The sequence below is a fragment of the Gouania willdenowi genome, chromosome 14 (genome assembly GCF_900634775.1).
Source record: "Gouania willdenowi chromosome 14, fGouWil2.1, whole genome shotgun sequence".
Lineage (NCBI taxonomy): Eukaryota > Metazoa > Chordata > Actinopteri > Blenniiformes > Gobiesocidae > Gouania > Gouania willdenowi.
Window position 1 is genome coordinate 28107082 of NC_041057.1, and position 24911 is coordinate 28131992.

General features: G+C 35.7%; 2 protein-coding genes across 2 annotated transcripts; one reads left to right on the plus strand and one right to left on the minus strand.

Annotated features, from left to right (window-relative positions):
* On the plus strand, window positions 1–9163 carry ftr83 (finTRIM family, member 83). The gene is made up of 7 exons (XM_028467121.1): window positions 1–693; window positions 1577–1672; window positions 1837–2070; window positions 3126–3285; window positions 3365–3421; window positions 4543–4614; window positions 8127–9163. Exons 1-7 carry the CDS (start codon window positions 94–96, stop codon window positions 8651–8653), a joined length of 1746 nt encoding a protein of 581 aa, XP_028322922.1. The 5' UTR covers window positions 1–93; the 3' UTR covers window positions 8654–9163.
* A 9643-nt stretch (window positions 9164–18806) lies between these two features.
* On the minus strand, window positions 18807–21715 carry LOC114476159 (uncharacterized). The gene is made up of 2 exons (XM_028467477.1): window positions 21560–21715; window positions 18807–19584 (listed from the first exon to the last, which is right to left on the minus strand). The coding sequence occupies exons 1-2, from the start codon at window positions 21586–21588 to the stop codon at window positions 18885–18887; spliced, it is 729 nt and encodes a 242-aa protein (XP_028323278.1). The 5' UTR covers window positions 21589–21715; the 3' UTR covers window positions 18807–18884.
* Window positions 21716–24911: the final 3196 nt, after the last annotated feature.

Below are 24911 nucleotides of genomic sequence, written 5' to 3' on the forward strand. Positions count from 1 at the left end.
GCACCTGTAGGATCACTTTGCCACTGTGCAGACACAAGCCAGTAGCTGCCCTTGACTGAACACAACAGGAGCAGAGTGAGGTATATAGTGACCATGTCTGACCAGGAAGACTGCTACCTGTGTAAGGAGTACATCAGGGAGCCTGTGTCCATCCCATGTGGCCACAGCTTCTGCTCTGTTTGCCTGAAGACATACTGGGATCATGCTGACCACACGGGTTCTTACATCTGCCCTGAGTGCAGGGTCACCTATTCCAAGAGACCCACTCCAAGACGCATGGGGGGTGCCCGGCAGTCCAGCTCTCGGCATTCCACCTCCAGCATGCAACGCAACAATGAACCCTTTCCACCTCCGCCGCCATCGCCCGACTACAACGAGACCTACGCAGGACCCCAGGATGTAGGCTGTGACATCTGTGTCGGGAAGAAGCAAAGAGCAGTGAAGAGTTGCCTGATGTGCTTGGCTTCGTACTGCGACAAACATCTCAAGCCCCACTACGAGTCTGCCACATTTAAAAGGCACAAGCTGGTGGATGAGATCGGACACCTGGACAGGGAGATCTGCCCTCAGCATCAGAAGGGACTGGAGCTGTTCTGTCGCACGGACCAGATGTGCATCTGTGTGCTATGCACAGTGAAGGAGCACAAAGGCCACGACATGGTGTCGGCTGAGCAGGAGAGAGCTGACGAACAGGTAAGAGACGCAACTGGAAACACGCTATGTTTCATATCTGTGGCTCCAGTACTTCCAAGCCATGATAAAATGAAATAAAATTACTTTCCTCATAAAAATAAAAGATTACAATGATAATTTTTAAAGATTTACACTTAATGGCATTGGCAGAGTAAGTCTCTTACACTTTTGGATTGTAGTCCTCCAATCAGAACCATGAACAGTGCTCTATCACAAACAATCCATGCATGAAAACTAATGTGATTTGTATTTCTAAATACACCAAATCCAACATCTGAAGACTTTAAACATGTTTGTCAAAACTGGATTTAAAAAGCAATGTTTTTTTATTACTACAGTGGAACCATTTCTATCTATTGCTGTATTTGGAGTGATTATGAGGGCTGCCAATTTAGGTGAAAAAAGGCTAATATGATAGCTTTTTGCACCCTTCTTGCTCGACGACTGCCACCCACGTATGTAGGCTGGGTCAAAGAGATCATGTACTTTATTAATTAGAGAAGATTAGACTCTACAAAGGGATCAATACAATTTTGTTATGAAGTCTGGCAACCTTTTTTGACTTATTTGGAAAATATGAATTCAGATGACATTTGTTGATGTGATATAATTGTACTTCTATTAATGTATTGTATTGATAATCATGGTGGGGGGGTTGGTGTGTGTGTGTCTTGTGAACTATAATTCTTAAGTTATTTGGCTCTCTGTAATAGGGTGGGATGGGGAGGGGAAAAAGAAAATGTATGTTTTGAATGATGAATTGATCTCTGTTATTTGACAATAAAGAAAGACCTTGATTATTTGAGAAAAAAAGAAAAGAAAAGAAAAGCAATGGTTTTTAAGTTTGAGTTGCTTATTTAAAGATCTATTGTTGATGTCATAGCAACGGCTGGGCGCCACCCAAGCTGAGATCCAGGAAAGGATTCATGACCGCTTCAAGCAGATGGAGGAGCTAAAGCAGGCTGTGGAGTCCCTCAGGGTATGTTTCACACACACCATGACTAACCCTGAACATGAATGCAAAGGTTGCATCAGTGGCAGCATTCCTCTCTGTGGGAGTGACACCATTCTTTATGGTGCAGGTAAAACCGGTGTGACTCTGATAGATGATTAATGATCTACCCTCCGTCTCCACCCGTGCAGAGCTCAGCTCAGAGAGCCATGCAGGAATGTGAGAAGACGTTCACTGACATGATGAGATCCATCGAGAGGCTGCAGCAGGAGATGGCCAAGCTGATTTCCTCCAATAAGAGAGCGGCGCTGAACAACGCAGAGAGCCACCTGGAGCGTCTGAGCCACGAGATCGCCGACCTGAAAAGGAGAGACAACGAGATCACTCAGCTGTCCAGAACCGAGGACCACATTCACTTCATCCAGGTGGGAGACACAGAGCATCACCGTACTGACATCATCAGTGGCCACGGTTACATGAGAGCTTCAAGAAATAGACATTAGACAACATACAGTAAATACACAAAGTGACTCCAAAAACACACAAAACCGCAACAAAACAAAACTAATTACAAAATTACAAAATGAGAACAAAAATGCAGAAAACGAATGCACAAAAAATCCTCAAAAAATCACAAAAATACACAAATTGGCTCATAACACACCAAACAACAACCAAAAAAAATGAAGTGAGAGGAATACTCTAAATGACTTCAAAAACACACAAAGCGACAGTAAAAACACTCAAGACAACACCAGAAAGCGCAAAATGAGAAAAAAAATACACAAAACGACTAAAAACACATGAAATTACAACACAAACTCATTGTTCTTGCCTATATTAATGCTCAGGTCCCTCATTATTTTAAATGTTGACATGAATCGTGGCCCCACTGTGATAAAAGTTACCCACCTCTGTTGTAAACACTTAACTCGGAATGAAAATGGTACGAGTTAGACTTAAATCCGAATTAGGCTGCTGGTTTATTCTGACTTTAATTCCAAAGTAAATAATTCCTTGATTCCGCTTTAAGTTATTTCCGGTCGTTCTGCACATGCTCGTGATTCATAATCCAAGATGGCCGCCCAGACTTGTGCCGAGACTATTTATTTAATCAGAGCCTCAGGAGACATGGGTATAATGAAAAGAGTGGAAATAAAAGTGAAAACCGTTCTTATTATGTGGTCTTCTATGTTGTAGCCGAAAAGAAAAGGTTTGTTGTGTGCTTGCTCCCGATAGGTGTGATACATCACGTTCTTCTCCTGTCCAATCAGAACCTTTCCCACCCCCAGACCTAAATGAAGTCAAATAAACCTGTTTTCCATGTAAACCCCAATTCATAATTACTATGTCCATGTAAACACAAAGCAGAACACTTTAATTCAGAATAATTAATTCCGAATTAAAAAACCTCATGTAACCGTGACCGGTGTGTGTTTGTGTGACTGAGCTGATCAAAGCTTGTGTTCCTCCTCCACAGAGCTACCACACGCTGATAGCTCAAACCGAGGCTGAGGAGCTGCCTTCAGTGAGCGTGAACCCATACTACTCCTTTGACCCAGTGACCAAGGCCGTCTCTGAGCTCAAACAGCACATGAATGAATTCAGCAACGAAGAACTGGTGAAAGTGGCCAAAACAGGTGATGCTCCACCTTCATTAAAAGCCTTACTCAACCAAATGCTGCATCGATTATAAAACTTGACTTTTCTCTTTCACAGTGAACAAAATGACCTTCTGTGAGCTGGAGGACTCAATGAAGAAAAAATCAATGAAAGGTGAATTATTCAAGAGAATGAATGTAACAAATGCTAATGTTAGCGACTAAAGACGCCACAGGGACGTCTCAGCCATTCAGCAACTCATAGTGAAAGTTTGCATTATTCATCCAAACATCCTGAATAATGTTCCTGTTTAAGGTCAGAGTGCGCTGAAGCTTATTTTAGAAGAATCATTACATGGTAAACCCAAGACAGGTCATCAATCCATCACAGAAAGACACAAACACATTCTGAGGGCCACATTATCAACATTCATGTCAGCATTTAAAATAATGACCAATTAGTGGAGCAATAGAACAGGAAAGAACAAAGTTCTATTCTAGTGGTCGTTTTGTCTATTTTCCCATCATTTATTTTGTCTATTTTTGTTGCCGTTTTGTATGTTTTTTCTGTTATTTTGTGTATATTTGTTGTCATTTTGTGTGTTTCTTGAGTCGTTTTGTTTGTATTGGTTGTCCTTTTGTGTGCTTTGAGTCATTTTGGTCATTTTTATAGTAATTTTTTGTGTTTTTGGAGTCATTTTAGTATTTGTGTTGTTGTTTAGTATGTTTTCTGTTACTTTTTGTGTATTTGTGGCCATTTTGTTTTTTTCTTGACTTTGTATTGGTTGTCATTTTGTGTGTTTTGAGTCATTTTGGGATTTTTTTGTAGCCATTTTTGTTTTTTGTTGCTGTTTTGCATGGTTTCTGTTATTTTTTGCACCAGTATATCTGTTGAGATTTTGTGCATTTTTTTTTTTTATTAATTTGGTGTATATTTGTGGCCATTTTGTGTGTTTCTTGAGTCGTTTTGTTTGCATTAGTTGTCATTTTGTGTGTTTTGAATCATTTTTGGTGTTTTTGCCATTTTATGCATTTTTGTTGTCGTTTTGTATACCAATCTGTATATTTTTCTGTCATTTTTTTGTGTGTTTTTGGATTGATTTTTCTGCATTCACTTTGACTGATGGCCACATGTGGCCCCCGGGCTGCCAGTTGTCTGTGTCTGTAGTACATTATCTCACTCAGACAGACACAATTATTTAGTTTACATGGTGGAGTTTATTGACGTCTACATCTGTGGAATGAAAGCATCTATCGACTATCGCTAACACTGTGTAAACATTTTGTTTTCTTCAGCTGAGGAAGCTGCTCCCATGTATAAGACCCCCCCAGTGCAGGAACCCAGGTACAGGGACGACTTCCTGAGATGTGAGTGAACCAAACTCTTCTTATTGCTCTCTTTGCATAATCCAGAGTTTAGAGGTGTCTGTGTTTGCTGATCAGCTTCTCTGACAGACCCTGTGGCTGACCAAACAGATTTTAGCAGTTACTGTACGTCCTGCAGTGTTGACAGAGCACGACTGACTCATGTTGTGCATCATTGGGGTTTTCACTTGAAGTGCACTTCTCATTGATCCCTCTCTTTTCTTCTGAGTGCTTGGAAAAGCTGATGATAACCTGCTCCTCACTTGTCAGAACAAAACAATCTAGACTTTGCAGTAACATGCATTTTTAACACCATGAGTCTGCGCTTTTTTTTCTCTCATTCTAATAAAAAACTTAAGATAAGTCTGGCAGGAAGTGAAGATTTTAAAGCTTATAGCAAAGTTCCTCTTTCCTCTTCTATGGGGTGGCAAATGTAAAAACTTGGTCACTGTTTCATAGCCGACATATATATATATATATATATATATATAAATGTTAAATCTAAATCTAAATATTAAATCTAAATCTTTAAATGTTAAACATAAATCCAAATGTCAAATCTACATGTTAAACCTAAATCCAAATGTAAAAATCTAAATCTAAATGCTTGGAAACTATACAAAGTGTGCAGGTCAGCACCTATTGATCACGCAGCCCTGCCCACACTCAACACACCCCACCCACCAAGATCTTCTATATCTTTGACATACAGCATGCCAGTACCCTCAGCGAATCTACGTCTATTAAACTGTGTGAGGGCAGTTGTACACACCAGTTATTACCGCTCTTTAGAGTTCGTCAATTTGGAGTGATCCCGCCATGTCTCGCTCTTCCCTTTTCCTCACTCACTGAGTTGCAGTCAGTGGTGTGGGCGGGTCCTCATGATTGACAGGTGCTGACCTACCCACTTTGCATAGTTTTGAAATATATAGCTTTACACTTGGTGACCAATTTAACATTTACATTTAGACTTTAGATTTAACATTTAGACTTGGTGGTGGATTTCACTGCTAATCTGATTTAGATTTAACATTTAGATTTAGAATTAACATTTAGATTTAGATTTGACTTTTAGATTTAGATTTCACATTTAAACTTTAACATTTAAGTTTAACACTTACTTAGATTTAACATTTAGATTTATATTTAACTTTTAGATTTAGATTTAAAATTTAGAACTAACATTTAGATTTAGGTTTAATTTTTGGATTTAGATTAAACAATTAGATTTAGATTGAACATTTACATTTAGATTTGTGTACACATTTTTAACAATGATGTAGAACATGCTGTTTTACATGAATTTCTGTCTCAAATAAAAGAAAAATTAGCTAAATGTTCAAAATATGTCAGCTATGAAAAAGTGATTTTTTACATTCAGCATCACATACTCTTCTTTTGCTTTGGTCTTCTTCTAAAACCATTTATTGATTATTGGCTGGCAGGCTGATAAGTGAAGGTGTTTGGGTATAAAACAGTCAGAAAAAAGCAGAAAATGACTCCAAATCAACATAGCATTTAGATTACAGCGTTCACTAATTGTGCGTCTCACTTTGCAGCTGCACATTAAGTTTTTGTCTCACTTCTGTTTGTGGCCTAACTCACAAACAGTGTTAATACCTCTGGCGTTCCAGATGAGAGGCCGAGCAGATCTAGGCGAGTTTACCGGGTTGCCCACCAACTGTGACCTGCAGAGGTGAAGGTGCACAGCAGGCAGGTGACATTTAAACCCTGTGGTGTGTGTGCAGCCAGAGGGTCTCCTTCATGTTATGGCAGAAGTTAGCTAAACATCTAACAGGCCTGCATGTGGTGGTGGATTTCACTGCTAATCTGGGATCTGGGAGCAGCTGGTGGAGGGTCAGTGGTGACGGACCTTTTCTAATCAACCCAATCTAATGCAGATGTTTTCTGATGTTTAATGACATGGTGAATGTGAGGAACTAACAGGAACTTTTTTTTTAGCATGAGTTTGAAAGATAACTCTGAGCGCTGAGTTGTACAATTACACGTTACACATTAACTTTGTCTTCAGGAGTTTTTGGGCGTGGCAGAAACTATAGCCTAAATATGTCACTAAACTACCCTTAGCACGTAGACTTTCCCTCCTTTAAAAGCTTAAATATGTGTTATTTATCTACTGTCTTGTATTTTACGTTGAAGCTTTTTACCTGTAATAATAAAAAAGCGTTTTAGGACCACGTTGAGGATTTAAATTTTTAGATTTCAAGAATGTTGTCATAATAGTATGAAAATATTTTTTTGTAATATTACAAGAATACATTTGTAATATTAAGAAAATCTGTTTTTTTTTCTTAAAATGATGATTTTATACTCATAAAATTATGACCGTATTCTTAAAATAGCATGACACTATTGTATATGACTTTATTCTGGTAGTTACATGTTTATTTTTGTAATATTTCAAATTTATTCTTGTAATATTATGACATTATACTGGTAATATTACAAGTGTATTTTAGTAACATTACAAATGTTTTCCACATAAGAATATAATTTTGTCCATTGTAGTATTATTACTTTTTTGTGATGGTCATTATGAGTTTATTCTGGGAATGTTACAACTTTAATTTAGTAATATTATGAGTTTATTCTTGCAATATTATACATTTATTCTGGTAATATCACAAGTTTTGTTTTTTTGTTATAATATTACAAGTTTTTTCTCATAAAAGTACAACATTTTCATTCTAGTATGACTTTTTTTGTGACAGTAGGACTTAATTTTCATAATATTATGAGGCCCGAGAAGCCATCATAGTAACATACTACCAAGGTCACATTATCAGTGATCCAATACCTATACCTTATTAAATATTAAATAAACATGTAATATTACCAGAATAATGTCATATCACAAAAAAAACAAAAACTTGTGATATTACAAGAATACATTTGTTAATTACAAAATAAACTCATAATATAACCAGAATAAAGTCTTAGTTTTGTAGTATGACTTTTTCATTGTAGTACTATGACTTTTTTTGTGTGACAGTAAAACTTTATTCTCATAACTCTCAAACTCATAATATTATGAAAACAAACTTGTACTATTACCAAAATAAAGTGACATGATTACAAGAATAAAAACTTGTATATTTAAAAGAATAAGAATGTGTAACATTACAAGAATAAAAACTTGTAATATTACAAGAATAAACAAGTAATTGTACTAAAATAAAGTCATAATATTACACGAAAAGTTTTTTTTCTTCTTAAAACGATAAATTTATTCTCATAAAATTATGATTTGTACATTCCAAGTTTTTTTTCCTCATAAAAGTACAACTTTTTCATTGTATTGTCCTGACTTTTTTTGTGACAGTAGGACTTTATTTTCCATAATATTATGATTTTTTATTTTTTTTAATCATAAATGTTGCCTTCATTCTGGTATTCAGCTTTATTCTCCTCTCAATGTGGCCCTAGAACGCCATCATAGTAACATCCTACCCAGGTCACATTATCAGTAATACCCATGTGTTATTGTGTTGCAGATGCATGCCAGCTGACCATGGACCAAAGCACAGCCTACAGACAGATACATCTGTCCAGAGGGAACAGGAAAGCATCTCTGAAGAGAGACCCCCAGGCCTACAGTGACAGCAGTGGCAGGTTTGACTCCCTCCCTCAGGTCCTGTGTAAGGAGCCCCTCTCTGGAAGGGCCTTCTACTGGGAGGTAGACTGGAGCGGGGAGGGGGCCTCCATGGGAATCACCTACAAGGGCATCAAGAGAACGGGCTACGGGGACAACTGCCGCATCGGCTACAACCGTAAGTCTTGGAGCCTGTTCTGCTCTGACTCCAGCTACTCAGCACGACACAACAAGGACCAGATCGAGATCAGCGCCCCCTACTCCTCCCGCATCGGGGTCTTCCTGGATCACTCGGGGGGGACCCTCTCATTCTACACCATAGGGGACACCATGGATCTCATCCACCGCTTCAAGGCCTCCTTCAGTGAGCCTGTGTACGCAGGGTTCTGGGTCTGGTATGACTCAGCTGTCACCATCATCCAGCTGTGATTCAGTGATTCATCAGTAGAGAAATCACATGCTTACACACTGTCTGACAGGGTTGGGGTCAATTACCTTTTTTAGTTACAATTACTTTTTTATGTTCAATTATAATTCAATTCTGATTACTGTGATCAGCATTTTTTCCAATTACAATTAGATTCCAATAGTTTTTTACCCTCAGAAAGTCAAGTACAATTACATTTTCAATTATCCACGTTCAATTACAACAATTCCGATTACAGTGATGAGCATTTTTTCCCAATTACAATTAACTTACAGTAGTTTTTTATCCTCAGAAAGTCAATTACAATTACGTTCTTTATTACTGCAGTTCATTTACAATTACATTTTCAATTATCCATGTTCATTTATAACAGGTCCGATTACAGTGATCAGCATTTTTTCCCAATTTAATTAAATTACAGTAGTTTTTTTATTTTCAGAAAGTCAATTACAATTATGTTCTTAATTACTGAAGTTCAATTACAATTACATTTCCAATTATCCAAGTTCAATTACAACAATTCCGATTACAGTGATCAACATTTTTTCCAATTCCAAGTAAATTACAATAATTTTTTTTATCCTCAGATAGTCAATTACAATTACCTTTCCAATGATCCAAGTTCAATTACAACAATTCCGATTACAGTGATCAACATTTTTTCCAATTACAATTAAATTACAAATATGTTTTATCCTCCGAAAGTCAATTACAATTAAGTTTTCAATTATCCATTTTCAATTCCAATTTAATTCCAATTACAGTGATCAGCATTTTTTCCAATGATATATTTATAATTAAAACATATTCTAATAGTTGTTAACTACATATGTGTCGTATACTGTACATACAACTTTAACATGGTTACCTAGTTTTGCGTTAAATTATTATTGACATTTTTTACAGGATTTTCATGGCAATTACAATTACAAAGTCAATTATCTGAACTCAATTACAATTGAATTTCGATGATGGCAGCAACATATTTTTTATTACAATTATAATTACACCATATTTGTAATGAATTGTTAACTATGCGATTACAATAATAATTGAACCAACCCTGTTGTCTGATAGCATGTACAGTACAACAATAGGCCACAATCAGTTGTGTTGTGTGTTTTTGTGTGTCTTGATAAGGGGAACTTTTCTCAATCAATTGATTGATTGATTGATTTATGTCTTTATTTTAAGCATGTAATAATAACAGAACACAAATAAAAAAAGATGAATTATAACAGCAGAAATAGACAATTGATTCCATCCACAAACACTTAAACCTTTCAATTTACATGTGCTTATTTAATCCTTCCCCTTTATTCACTAACTATTTTGTCTTCTTGAAATACAACTAACAATACAATCAATTACCAATATACTATGTATAGTATATAAATAATGTATATGTTCACAAGTAGTTAATCAATATTACTCAAAACAAAGCAAAACCCGTGCTGATTAATAAAGCTCCTCATCACTTTGTTAAATCATTACTTTATACCTGTTTTTAAAGTGAATTATGTTTGCACTTATTTACTCCAAAGATTGATAAACAAAAGCTTTTCAATGTTGTTCGCACACTTAATATTTTTACATTTAACTTTCCCTTTAAATAATAACTCCCCTCTTTTTCTAAGATTTTCTCGCAGTTGTTTATTTTCTTGCTTTGTATAAAATTTGTGCAGTTTTTAATTCTTCAAGGTCACAGAATTCTAAAGTTTTAGGAATTATGAATTTATAATTATTTTGATGGCTGTTTTCTGAAGAAGGTACTAGTGTCTGTCAATAAAAACAATATTCTGCAAATCAGCAATGAGCCAATAATTTGACTTGTAAAACCCTAAAAGCTGTGTATATTTTATATGATGACGGTTTATGTGTGTGTGTTGTGATGATGTCATTCTTGTTTCAATAAACATTTGATGGAGTCCAAAGTTGTGCAGCTTTTGTCACAGCAGGGGCCACAGTTTGTATGATTGTTTGATTCAAGGGCCACATTATCAACATTCATGTCATCATTTAGAATAAATACCAAACTGATCATTGATACGAGAAAACGTTTTGTGTATTTTTGTTTTGTGTTGTGATTTTTTGTTTTTGGTGTCACTTTTTGTGTTTTTTTATTGTAATTTTTGTTGTCATTTTGCGTATTCTATCCAAATGTTGTGTTTTTTGTGTGTTTTGGAGTAATGTTTGTTGTCATTTTGTATAGATTACCCTCATTTTTTTCTTGTTTCGTACTGTTTCCTCTTATTTTGTGTGTATTTTATGTCATTTTGTGTTGTAATTTTGTGTTTTTGGAGTAATTTTAGTGTCTTTGTTGTTTTGTGTATTTTTGTTGTCATTTTCCATATATTGTAATACCCTCATTTTGTTTGTTTTTGGAGTCATTCTGTGTATGTTTTTTGTGTTTTTGTTGTCCGATATTTTGTTGTTTTGTGTATTTTTTATTGCCATTTTGCATATTTTACCCTATGTTTGTTTTGTTATGTTTTTTGTTGTCACTTTGCATATATTACCTTCATTTTGTGTGTTTTTATGTTATTTTGTGTTGCCATTTTTTGTTTTTGGTATTTTTGTTGTCCCATCTTGTTGTGTGTTTTTTTATTGTAATTTTTGTCATCATTTTGCATATTCTATCCAAATGTTGTGTTTTTTGTGTGTTTTGGAGTAATGTTTGTTGTCATTTTGCATAAATTACCCTCATTTTTTGGGTTTTTGGAGTCTTTCTGTGTATTTTTTTCTTATTTCGTACAGTTTCTTCTTATTTTGTGTGTATTTTATGCCATTTTGTGTTGTAATTTTGTGTTTTTGGAGTAATGTTAGTGTCTTTGTTGTTTTGTGTATTTTTGTTGTCATTTTCCATAAATGGTAATACCCTCATTTTGATTGTTTTTGGAGTCATTCTGTGTATTTTTTTCTTATTTTGTACAGTTTCCTCTTATTTTGTGTGTATTTTATGTTGGTTTGTGTTTTTGGAGTCATTTTAGTGTCTTTGTTGTTTTGTGTATTTTTGTTGTAATTTTCCATAAATGGTAATACCCTAATTTTTATTGTTTTTGGAGACATTCTGTGTATTTTTCTAACAATTTTTGTGTTTTTGTTGTCCAATATTTTGCTGTTTTGTGTATTTTTTATTGCCATTTTGCATATGTAATCCTATTTTTATGTAATGTTTATTTTGTTATGTTTTTTGTTGTCACTTTGCATATATTACCTTCATTTTGTGTGTTTTTATTTTGTTTTGTTTTTCTGTCACTTTTCAAGTTGTTTAAAGTGTGTGCCTCTATTATGTAGTCTGCAGGGCTTTAAATTAACTTTTTAGATCACCAGCCAGCATGTCTAGTAGATTCTTAAAGTTACCAGCCAACCAGATTTGCCACCAACCAGATTTTTTTCCCAGCGAAAATAAACTTAAATAAAGATTTAAGCATTCCTGTTTTTTTTTTGTTTTTTTTAAAAAAAAAAAAAAAAAAAATTGTAATTTAGTTGATTGCAAAAATACAATAAAATGGTTAAAAAAAATAAATAATTAAATCATATGTATATATTTTTACTAAAAATATGTACATTTAATTTAAAAACAATGTTGTAACAATGCCTAAAAGGTGCAATATGGAACTGTGGGTGTGTCAGAGAAGTAAACCTTTTATAAAGTATATTCGCAAAACATAATAAAACGCAACTCCGATGAACGCGAACGTAAGCACGTAGCCAATTGTTGTATGAAACGTCACAACATAGTGTTCATGGGAAATGTGCCAGCGGTGTCCGACAGCGAAGGAGACGTAAACGGTGTGATCGGAGGCAGGAGCGGGGCTAGCACCCAAGCTAAAAGCTAAGCTCAGAGAACGCCGCCTCCTTCCATCCTGTGTTCTCCCTGGAGAACAAACTGAACTACCTGAAGCTGGATTTAAATGCAAGGAGATGAGGCAGTGTTTGCATATACATCAATAACAACTGGTGCAACAACAGTGAGCTAGTCTCATGTCACTGCTCTCCTGATGTAGAACTACTGACTATAAAATACAGACATTGTTTTTCCATGATCTGTTGTAACTTTTGGCAGTCTATAAAACTCCATATGTTTTTCATGGTCTGAAAGGTTAATACAGCCAAAAACACGTTCACCATTTCCTCTCAAATTCGGGATGAGCTTGTTTGTGTGCTGTTTGGAAACCGGCTGCTTACCTCCAAAATGGCGACTTCCGGATTGATGATGCGGTTGATGACCCTCTATACTTTACCATTATGTTAGAAATCAAGCAGCTGAGTAAGATTCAAGTTGCAGATTTTTCGAAAACAAGCGCTACAGTGGACATTTATTTAATTAGAGATGTGATTTGAGTTAATCCTGTGTGTAAACACAGCTCCATCCTTATTGTACAATGAAAAGGTTTAGAATTCTGGTCTCTACTGTGAATTAATTCCAGAAAACACAAGTGGTGGTCATTCATTCCCTGCTCTGTTCTCCTGCTGTGGTCAAGGAAAGTTTTATTAATATTATTTTTGTTTGTTTTTTGTTAAGCCAAAGCCGAAAGGGTGAACTTTGAAGTAACATAGAGCAGAGAATATGACAAAAACTCTTCCAAGCCGTGTTTGGCTTGGAAATAAAGGATTTTGTGCTGTATTTCTGATTTTTTTAAATTTATTTATTTTTTTATCTCTTGACACTAAAACAAACCGTTCCCGACTGTTACAGTTGCTCGTAGGAACAGAATGTGCACATCAAAAACAAATACAATGTGTTGCTTGATAAGCATGAGTGCATGGTTACTGTGGGGCGTTGTTGCTTCATGCAGTGTATTATTTATTTTTAAATCCAAATGGTTATGTTGGATCTCAGCAGCCTCTGGTGGAGAAATTAATTGTGGCGTTGAACCAACTTAAGAAACTTAATGTCGGAGTTCCAAAACCAACAACAAGATTTACAATGTGTTCTTTTTGCTCGTCTTTCTGTGAATGAGATGGGTCTCTTTTCTAATGGCTAACCCCATAGTTAAAGGATCATCTTTTAATTTGAAAAAAACTGTCCGAAAACTTTATGCCACTGTGAAATATTGAACACACAATGTTATAATATAACACAGTTTAATGTATAGTTTGTTTTAAATCCAACTTTTTTTTTATGTGCTTATGACGATAAGATGAGTATTCTTTAATTAGGAAAGGAAGATCACATTCCTACTCTTTATTGAAAATACTTTGATCCATATTATTTTACCCATTCTTTTTTAATAATTTCCATATGACGCAGTGATTGTCAATTTTATTTTTGGATCGTGACCCCATTTTGATATCAAGAATTTCTGGCGACCCCAAAGACATTTGTTTTTCTAGAATTAGTTCTTGATCAAGTTTTTATACCGTATTTCAAATACAGAGTAGACAGGATTAGTGATAGTAGTTTTTTTTAAACTGTATTTTAGTTGAACTAGATTTCAATTGACAAAGTGAAAGTATGGAATACAGTTGTTCAACACATTTAAAAAACAATTAAAAAATGTATTTTCATTTTTCAGAAATTTCAGGTGACCCCACACGGGTCCCAACCCCAAGGTTGAAAAACACCGATACAAAGTCAGCAAAATTTCCAACTTGTTCAATCATGAAAGACATGAAAAAGGGAAATGGATGAAAAAAAAATCCTTCACAGACTCACATCTTGTTGTAAAGTAAACCCATATATGCTAATATGCTAATACAAGCACTGCTATTTGGTTCAATGTGTAACAAAACACCAAAGTCTTAATTTATTCATCTTTAAATATTTTTTTAGACCTTTATCATACAGATTATTATTAGACATACAGGCTTATGTCTAATAATAATCTGCTTAAGTGTGCTATAATACACATTTAGTCATTAAGTACAGCTTTGCAGAACAGCACAATGTTGATAGGTAGTCATGGTTACTCAGGCCAAGTTGAAAGCTGCATAGTGACTGCACAAAGGGCTTTTAGAAATGACTTATGTGGGTTAATATAAAAAAAATAAAAAAATAAAACAAAACAAACATAAATATTGACCAGCAGGTGTCCTCAGTTAGCAACGTTTGTGACCAAGGTGAATTTCTTGTATTATTGTAAATAATGTAAAATAACAAATAGAACTAAACATAAACGTGTACCTTTTTCAGCACGTTCAGGATCTAATTTAATGTGTACACACGAAGATGCCCTTTAAATTAACATGCAAGTGTGGGGATTTGAAAAAAATCCTGAGATTAAATCAGTTGTCATGTTTCATTTACAAGTAGTGCAAATTTAGTAAACGCCCAAAACTTGGCATGTAGAGTCTTCAGTTGGACTTGATCTAAAGTTGATAAAATAATTTTGTTGGCTCAAAATATGCGTGAATATTTACTGAGTAAATTTTTCTAGCTAGCTATAAAAATGCATAACTGTTGCATATCTCGGTCAAAATAAATGCTAACAACACCAAGTCTGAGATCCTTTGTTGGCATGTGACTATAAGGGTATAAGCAATATTTTAATCAATTACGCCACTAGAGGGCGCTGCAATAATGGAATATATGTATTTCTTAAATGGCAATACCAATTTTTTACCAAATTTGGTGGGTATGATCTTGGCTGCCTCCTGAGGCCATATCTCAAATTTATTTGCGACTGGTCAAAGTGGGCATGGCTTATTACATCATAACATATAAACAAACAATCCCTTATTTCAGCTTAAGTAATATGTTGAGGGCTGTGAAATTTACAGGGTAAAGGAGCACACAGATCACCCATACCAAAAAGTGCACCACTAGGTGGCGCTAAAATGTTTGCAAACGCATTTTGCTTTGTCACTTTCACACTTTAAATCACATCTTCCGAGTCAAGCCGCTCGCCACGAGCCCGTCAACCTTTGTGACGTACTTCCACGGTATCCACGAAACCTGTGGGCCGAGTCGTGCGGGAAGGATTGGCCCCCTTTCATAACTGCTTGCAGTTCTAGTTTTAATTGTAATTGGAAAAAATGCCCATCAACGTAATCATAATTGTGTTGTAATTGAACATGGATAATTGAATGCGTAATTGTAATTTTAAAATGTAATTGACTCCAACCCTGATTCAAGCTAAAGTTTACTTGCACTAGATTTACAACCTTTTAAAATGAGTGCAGTAACAAAAGTGGTGAAGGGGTATAGAAGATTTATTGAAAAGATAAAACTAACCTGAAAAAAAAAACCAGCAAGACACACTGTATTTATTACACAATATTTATTAACAGCAATTCTAATTAGAAAATCAACTTTTTACACAAGAATGAGAATGAAGGAGATGGAAATAAAGTTTTCTCAGAGATTTCATCATCAGAGTCATCCCTCTGTTTAGTTCCCTCTGTGCAGATGTTGAGCAAAAGATGGAAAGGAGGTCTTGTATCTCGGGGATGAAAGCTATGTAGATTTGTATGGGGGTACCAAGTGTAAAAATGTAGTATAAAAGTTGTAGCTAACACATTTTCATTATTTATCTCACTTTTCTCATATTTAGCACGTGTTCCTACATTTAACAACATTTAACCACTTAGAGGTAAAAAAAAAGCATTAAATCTAAATATTTAAATCTAAATGGTATATGTTATATCTAAATGTTAACTCTATATCTAAATTAAATTCAACTTTATTTATATAGCGCAAAATACAACAAAGTCATCTCAAAGCGCCGAACAAAATACAAAGTCCATAGTAAAAAAGAAGAAAGAACCCAACAAGATCCACATGAACAAGCATTTAGCGACAGTGGGAAGAAAAAACTCCCTTTTTTTATAGGAAGAAATCTCCAGCGGAACCAGGTTCAGAGGTGGCAGCCATCCGCTTCGACTGGTTGGGGTTAGTGAACAGAAGGAGAAACAGAATAGGATAGAAGGATAGTCCATCCGAGTGTTCCAGACTAGTTGAGCCGCAAAATCTTATATCTAAATGTTAAATCTAAATCTAAATCTAAATATTAAATCTAAATCTAAATGTTAAATCTAAATCTAAATCTAAATGTTAAATCTAAATCTAAATGTTAAATCTAAATCTAAATGTTAAATCTAAATCTAAATATTAAATCTAACTAACTGGGCAGTAGTATTTTAACAGCCAATCTTCAGCACGCCGTCCAGCATTTCCCACATGAATGACTATTTACAAAGCACACACCGTCTCCTTCACCTTACTCTACTTTGCCCCACCAAAGCGCCTCCTCCTGCCACAGCTCTTCCTACAGGCTCCACCCGTTACTACATTCCTCTGCTCACACCTTTCCCATTCAGTCCATAATCACAGCCAGGCGCCCTAAACCCTACAAAAATGACACTAAACGCATAAAACGGCCCAATCCCATCCTCCGTCCACTCCCTCGTTCCGCACAGCCACCCTCAACGCTGAAAATACTGAAACTGGCTCTCCTTAACACTCGTTCACTGAACAATAAAGCACTCATCCTACATGAATTCATAACTGACAATAACCTGGACTTCCTCTGCATCACTGAAACCTGGCATAAACCTCTGGACTATTTCTCACTAAACAAAGCCACTCCCCCTGGTTACACTTACATTGAACAGCCCCGTCTCACTGGCCGGGGCGGTGGCGTAGCCTCAGTCCATAAAAAAGCCCTCAACATCAGCACCATATCCACAACATCCTTTCAGTCATTCTGAATCCCTTGCTCTACTGGACTGCCACAACTTCACTCAGCAAGTCAACTTCCCCTTACACACCCATGGCCACACCCTAGATTTAGTCTGCTCCACCGGTCTCACCATCCAGCAACTTTCCAGTACTTACCTCTGTATCTCCGATCATCTGGCTATCACCATGGACCTCCACCTCCCCCTCCCCACCCTCCACCCCAACGACAAGCAAACCATTTGTTTTAGAAACCTGAAATCCATCTCTCCTCATGATTTTTCCACTTCTCTTCTTAACCTTCTGTCTGCCTCCCCCCCGCTCTCTGACGACCCCAAGGACCTTGTTTCGACCAACTTGCCCCCTCCAAAACCAAATTAGTCTCATTTACACACACCGCCCCCTGGTACACCCCCGACCTCAGAAAACTAAAAACCCACAAATGCCAACTTGAACGTCTCCACATAAAAACGGTTTAATCTCCAAGCCTACTCTGATCACCTTCAACTATACAAAACTGCCCTCAACACTGCCCGCTCTAACTACTACTCTAACCTTAACCTAAATGTTTCACACATAGGGTAATTGACCCCCCCTTGGAACCTCAACCAATACACAAGCAGAGACACACACAGCAGCTCCCACCCGCCTCTTCACCGATGCCTGCCTGGGTGATCTGTATGGCTGGTTCTCTCCCGGCGGTGGAGATCGGGTGCATATCACCCAGGCAGGCATTGGTGAAAGGGCATGTGGGAGCGGCTGTGTGTCTCTCTGCTTGTGTAATGGTTGAGGTTACAAGGGGTGGGGTCAATTAGCATAAGTGTGAAATATTTAGGTTCAACATTTAGATTTAGATTTAATATTTAGATATAAGATTAAGCATTTAGATATGATATATAACATTTAGATTTAGATTTAAACATTTCGATTTAACATAGGGGTGGGCGATATGGGAAAAATATCATATCACGATTTTTTCTTTGTGAAATCACGATCACGATTTTATCACAATTTTTTTCACTCAAATCATTTAGACTATTTTAAAGTTATTTTAATAAAACCTTCTTAAAATCATCGCCCTAAATGAAAAAAAGGAATAAAAGATAATTTAGGACAAGGTTATTACAAAACAAGTTATTTTAGTCCCAGTCTTTTTACTTTGTTTAACTAAAGTGGTGTAGCATTAGCATTAGCAACACTTGCTACATAACAAGGCAGCATATCAGTCTAGTGATTTATATTTGTTATTGAAGTAACACAATCATATTAATAAAATCCTACTTTAAGCAGTGTTTGAACGCCTCATTTCACACAGTTTAGACAATCATATTCTTTACAAGATAAAATGTTACTGCTTTGGTTACATTAGGCCTGTGTGATATGGACCAATATTCATCTCTATTTTTTTTTTTCAATATGGCAATAGGTGATATAAATTCCATTATTGTTATTTTTTTTCAATAGCTTTACAAGAAAAACAATAATGGGTCATTTTTACACTTGGCACCTCATAGATTTGGGTGGGCAGTAGATAAGCAGTATTGTAGAAAAGGGGTGGGGGGTGCCACCAGGTGACCACAGCCAGCCCCTCCTCCTCATCATCATCATGCTTAAGGCCAGCTGATTGGTGTAATGTTTTTTTTATGTCCAGAGACGGTTGCTGTACTGCTTTTTGTCACTGAGAATGTCCTTATTGGCATCGTTGCCCCAGAGATGGTCCTTGTTGGTATTTTTGACTCCTTTAGAAAGTTCTGGAGGGTGGAGCGGATGCTTGACAAGAATAATTGGTTTCCCTCATCAGAGAAATGAACTCCGTCTGAAATAAACAGTGATCGTTTGTAGAATCGCAGGAGAGGATGTTCAACAACGTCTCCTTTGAAACAGACTGACGTCCTCTTGACAAAATGATTGATGGTTTTTCTGTCCCTGATGATCTGGGACAGCTTCCCGTACCTCCAGGATCTGCGTTCGTTAATGGAGGAGAAGATGATCTTCATTGCAGGGAATTTAATGTGCAATTTGGTCAAGTCCTCTTTAATAGTGTAGGCCAGACTATTTGCACTGTTTATGCCCAGGTTGTTTCCTCCGGCGTGAACCAGGAGGATGTCAGGGGGTCCCTGGGTGGAAAGCTGACCATAAAAACAAGGCAGAACTCCTTCCCACCTCATCCCTCCTTTTCCAAACCAGTGCACGTTGGCATCCAGTCCCAAATTGGCACCAAAAAACTTTAGTGCAGCCTCCTCGCCCCGCCGGATGTAACTGGAGCCGATTATCCACACCTCCTTGATGAGTTTGTCCTTCCTCTGTGAACTGTAACATAGACATGGAATCAGGTTAGGATTCATGAAAATAAATACAAAAAAAGTACTCATCATTGTCGTTTAGCCTGTCCATGTTTTATCATCATATTAGCTGGAAGTGTGTAGTTCCAGTTACAAGTTAAGCCTCACTTCAGATTGAAGATTCTAATTAAAAGTTTTTCTATACAATGGCTACAGGTCATTACTCCCTACAGTGTAAACCAGTGGTTCTCAAACTTTTTTGACTCAAGTACCCCTTTTCTCTTATTTCTGAATCCAAGTACTCCCTTTTATCTGACTACAACATTTTACTCAGAAGTCTGTGAAAAAACAACTATAAAGCACAATGATGGAAATAATGAGTGATAACACACATTTGAAAGAATCTCATTTTGTAAATAAATAGAATGAAACAGTATTTAGTGCCTCCTGAATAGATTTATTTCTATAGATTTTACCATTTACGATCATCTCCCTCATCACGTGGGACCAAGACTGACCCTTGTATTTTCAGTTCATGTTCTAATGATTAGAACATGAACTGAAAATAATAATAATAATTAATATTAATAACTAATCAATATCATTTCTAACATCATTTTGTGTGTTTTTAGTGTCATTTTGTTGTTGTTTGTCTGTTCTTTTTCATTAATCACTATATTTTTCTCTTATTTTGTGTGTCTTTCAGTGTTGGGAACGTTACTTTAAAATAGTAATATTGCATCGTAATTATAACTATTAATATTAGTTATCGTTTCTCACTACTTGATCCAAAAAGTAACTGAGTTAGTAACTTAATTACTCTATAATAAAAGTAACTCATTAACAAGGAAAGTAAGTATTTGCGATACTTAAAAAAAAAAAAAAAAAAAGCTTTGTGTCATTGTGAGGTGCTTCATTAAATTCTAGTTACTTACAACGGATGTGGACAAAGTCTTCACTCCTGGATATAAAGTACACTTCACATGCACGTTCTTGCCTTTGACCACAATTTAATTAAAGTAGTTTTTTTTTGTTTTTTTTTTTTATTTTTTTTATTTTGCAAACAAAAGTATACAGACAGTTTAATTAAAGTAGTGTTTGTATCGCCACCTTAAAAATGACAACTTTTCATCGGAATGCTCCACGCTCGCCATCTCTGCTTCTTCATCAAATCTGTAGTGGTTGTGTGTGTGCTGCCACATGTGTAAAAACACTGTCTCTGATTGGCTACCATGAAACATGACGCCGCCTTAGCCAATCACAAGCGCTCACCTTGTTTTTAACCCACCCCCTCACTATAGCTGCATATGAAGCCAGGGGAGCTTTCTGATCACAGTTTATTCAATCAATACATGTAACTCACCGCATTTAATGTTCATTAACATTAACGGAGTTGTTTGTAATGGCGTAAAAAGTTAATTAGTTAGATTACCCTGTAACTGAAAAACAAACGCCTCCTCCTAGCGCCGTTATTTTAAACGCCGTTATTTCAAACACTGGTGTATTTGTTGTTGTTTTGTGTGTTAGCTGGTAATAGTAAGTCATTTTCTCTCTTAGTGTGTTTGTTTGTCCTTTGGTATATTTTTCTCATATTTTGTGTGTTATTAATGTCGTTTTGTGAGTTTCCGGTAAAATTTAGTATGATCATTTTTAATTAGAAATAAACCTCATAAAATCCCATATTTTCAAAGCTTTCTATTGTTAATTTTACTCTATCTCTCTCAAGTACTCCCTGTAGTGCCATTGCCTACCCCCTAGGGGTACACGTACCCCCTATTTGAGAAACACTGGTATAAACCATACGTTTTCATTATTTCTCCAACATGTGGAGTCTTTCTGATTGACATAAAACTACAACAAAACATTTGGAAGTGAGGCAGGACCATTTTCTAAATAAATATTTACAAAATTATGAAGGAAATGGTTATAAATATTTGATTTTAGCCCCTCCCAAAAAATAAATATAAATTAAAAAAACGAATTCATAAAAAAAAATGTCTTACCTTTTAAGCTGATGCTGCTGGGCCGTCATTTTTTCATCCAGTTTGTCCAGTTTCTTGTTTCCACTGGTAGAAATGTGGTTTCCCCACAAGATGTCGTCTGATCAACACAGTTTTCGAAAATTTGTCTGAAGAGCTCCACAAAAATGGTGCTGTTACTCACAGAGATGATGAGCAACTGAATATAAAATGGACTGTTAGTAATAGACAGTTAGGCTTTTTCCCAACCTCTCATCTGATTGGTCAACACAGTTTTTTCAGCTCAACAATTGCGTTTAAAGCAAAACAGAACATTTCAGAAAACAAAATGACAAATAATTCATTTTAAACAAACAAAGAACCAAACAAACAACAAAAAACCCCCAAAAATACAGTTATTGCGATTTTACAAAGAAAACATTTTTTTGGAGGGGGAGCAATAAGGAAAAAAAAAAAAAAAAAATCACAATTTCTTTCTTTGTAAAATCGCAATCACTGTTTTTTTTTTTTTTTTCCATTCAGATCATTTAGATTATTTTAAAGTTATTTATCAATAAAACAAACCATTTCACCAACTTAAAATATTGCCCTAAATGGAAAAAATGGATACAAGATAATAAAAAATGATGTAAGCAATTTATCAAACTGGTTCTATGTACAATTTACATCAAACAAAAATGTCGACAAGTTATTTTCAGTGACACAGCCTTTTTACTTAGTTTAACTAAAGAAATGTAGCATTAGCAACACTTGCTACATAACAAGGCAGCATATCAGTCTAGTGATTTTTTTATTCATTTTTTTTTCTTTTTGAGGTAACACTCATGTTAATAAAATCCTGCTTTAAGCCATGTTTTTGACCCCTCATTTCCCACAGTTTGGACAAATACATGCTTTACAAGATAAAACATTACTGCTTTGCTTACATTAGGTCTGGGTGACATAAACCAATATTCATATCTCTATATTTTTCCTCAAAATGGTGATAGGCGATATAAACTTATTTTCATTTTATTTTTCAATATAGTTTTACAAGAGAAACAATAATGGGTGAAAGTCAGTGGATAAAAATGTCACAAAGAGCCTTTTATTAATCACTAGCAGCACAATATCAACATTTTGTGTCACTTTTGACTTTTTCCTTCATTAAGGCTGAAATGTGTGATTTAATATTGTCGTGTTGCTAAACCACATTCAGAACATTGTCTCTTTAAGAAGTGTGTAAACAGTCCCAGAACCCATAAACAAGCCAGAACAAATGTAGTATATACAATGGAGTGAATGAGTGTGTGTCAGGGTCATTATACTTTTTGAAATGTAATTTGTTTTTATTTGATTTGTTTTTCAGATTTTTTATTTTTTTTAATTAGTTTGTTTAACTAATTGAATAAAAATGGAGTGACAAAAGAAGCGGAAAATGAACGTACATCATTTAAGACCTCGTTTACAAAATATGGACTTTTTCAAGATTTGGAAATTATCAAATTTAGTTTGTTCTTAGCTCCTGGTGAGAGTTTTGAGAGTGTTGGACCCCCTCCTTAAGGGGGGATTTGTGTCAGGTTCAGTTTGGTTTTAGTTGTTTTTAGCTCTTGTGGTCCTCTTAGTTTTTCTGTGAGTCTTGGTTTATTCTGTTTAGTTTCAATTCTTGTTCTTGTTGAATGTTTTGTTAACATTTCGTAACATTCGTCTTTGTGTTAACAGGTATTCCTGCTCGTGTCTCCACCTCCCAGTGATGCCAGTGTGTTTGGGTTTTGAGTGATTAGCTTCCTCATGTTTTGCACTCAGGTGTGGTCTGTTCCCAATCAAGCCTTCCCCACTATCTGACCGCTTGTACACAGAATGATTGTTGGTTTATTGTCAAGAGAATCAGTGAACATAAAAGCTCCATCAGATGTGCCAATCCTAACTACTTGTATCCAGTGGCCAGTAATTTAATGCTGCTTCACACCTTATCTCTTCTGTCATTTACAGGGAATTCAGCATGTACAGTTGTCAAGAGGATGAGACACTGACAAAAATAACTATTTTGGATTCACACGCTAGACTCTCAACACCCAAAGAGCTTAAATATAGATTTTGATATGATTTAATATAATATGGATTCTTGTAGGTGAGCCATGGTTTTAGACACTGCATATTGATCGTCTGCCTGATGTGTATGCAGTGTCCTCATCCTTTCATGCCAAGTATTTGTTCTCACACTTTATATATTTGTGTATATAATTAGTTTTCTCACTACAAACTCCTCATTCTCCTTCTGAACTACATCTCCCACATGATCAATAGTGGTGTAGCAAACATGTGACTGATTGTCTTTATTAGATAAGCCTGTTCATTGTACCCATGCTTTTTGTTACCCAGATGAAGAACCTCTGACCGAAAGCTTGGCTATTACATTTTTACATGTATATTACAAACACCTTTTGGCAAATACAACCAAAGGGAAAAAAAAGAACAAATATTGTCAGTAAGGAATAATGACACACAGCAGCTTAAGGACACAGCAGGTTATTTTAATTAACTTTACTTTGCAACATTCAAGACAAATGACAGAAATGGTGCGATACACCCGAAGCGTCATTTACAAATCTTTCATATTACAATAAACTGTGTGTGTGTGTGTGTTTGTAGGCCTCATGTGCAGTGTGTGCACCCCACACATCCAACTATTCACCACAGTTAGGTATGGGGTGCCGAATGTAAAGACTCGATCACTTTTTCATAGCCAACATATTTTGAACATTTAGCTAACTTTCCTCACATTTAGCAATTTTTTTCTTTCATTTGAGACAGAAATTCATGAAAAACAGCATGTTCTATATCATTGTTAAAAAAGTGTACTGATGGAAAACTAATCCAAATGTAAATAATAAATCTGAATGTAAACATTAAATCCTAATGTTAAATCTGAATCTAAAACCCACACTTCACACACCACACCACTGACTGAGCCTCAGTCAGTGGTGGGGTGGTGACCGATTTAACATTTATATTTAACATTTGGATTGATTTTTCATGTTTACACATTTTTACCAATGATATAGAACTTGCAGTTTTACATGAATTTGTCTCAAATGAAAGCAAAATTGAAAAATTTGAGGAAAGTGAGCTAAATGTGTGTGTGTCTAACCTGTGGTCCTATGCATAGGGATGTCTATATCACGTACTGTATATAGTAAATTATCAGTGAAATTGATTTATTTGTACATGTGATGAACACTAACAAGAAAAAGATAGGAAAAAAGTGTTGTATAAATATATTTGTTCAATAGAAATGTAACTATTTCACCTTTGTTATGTACGACCAAACAACTTCTTAAGGCGTTGAAATATTTCTCTCATTTTGAAACCATAAATAATTGGATTAAAGAGAGGA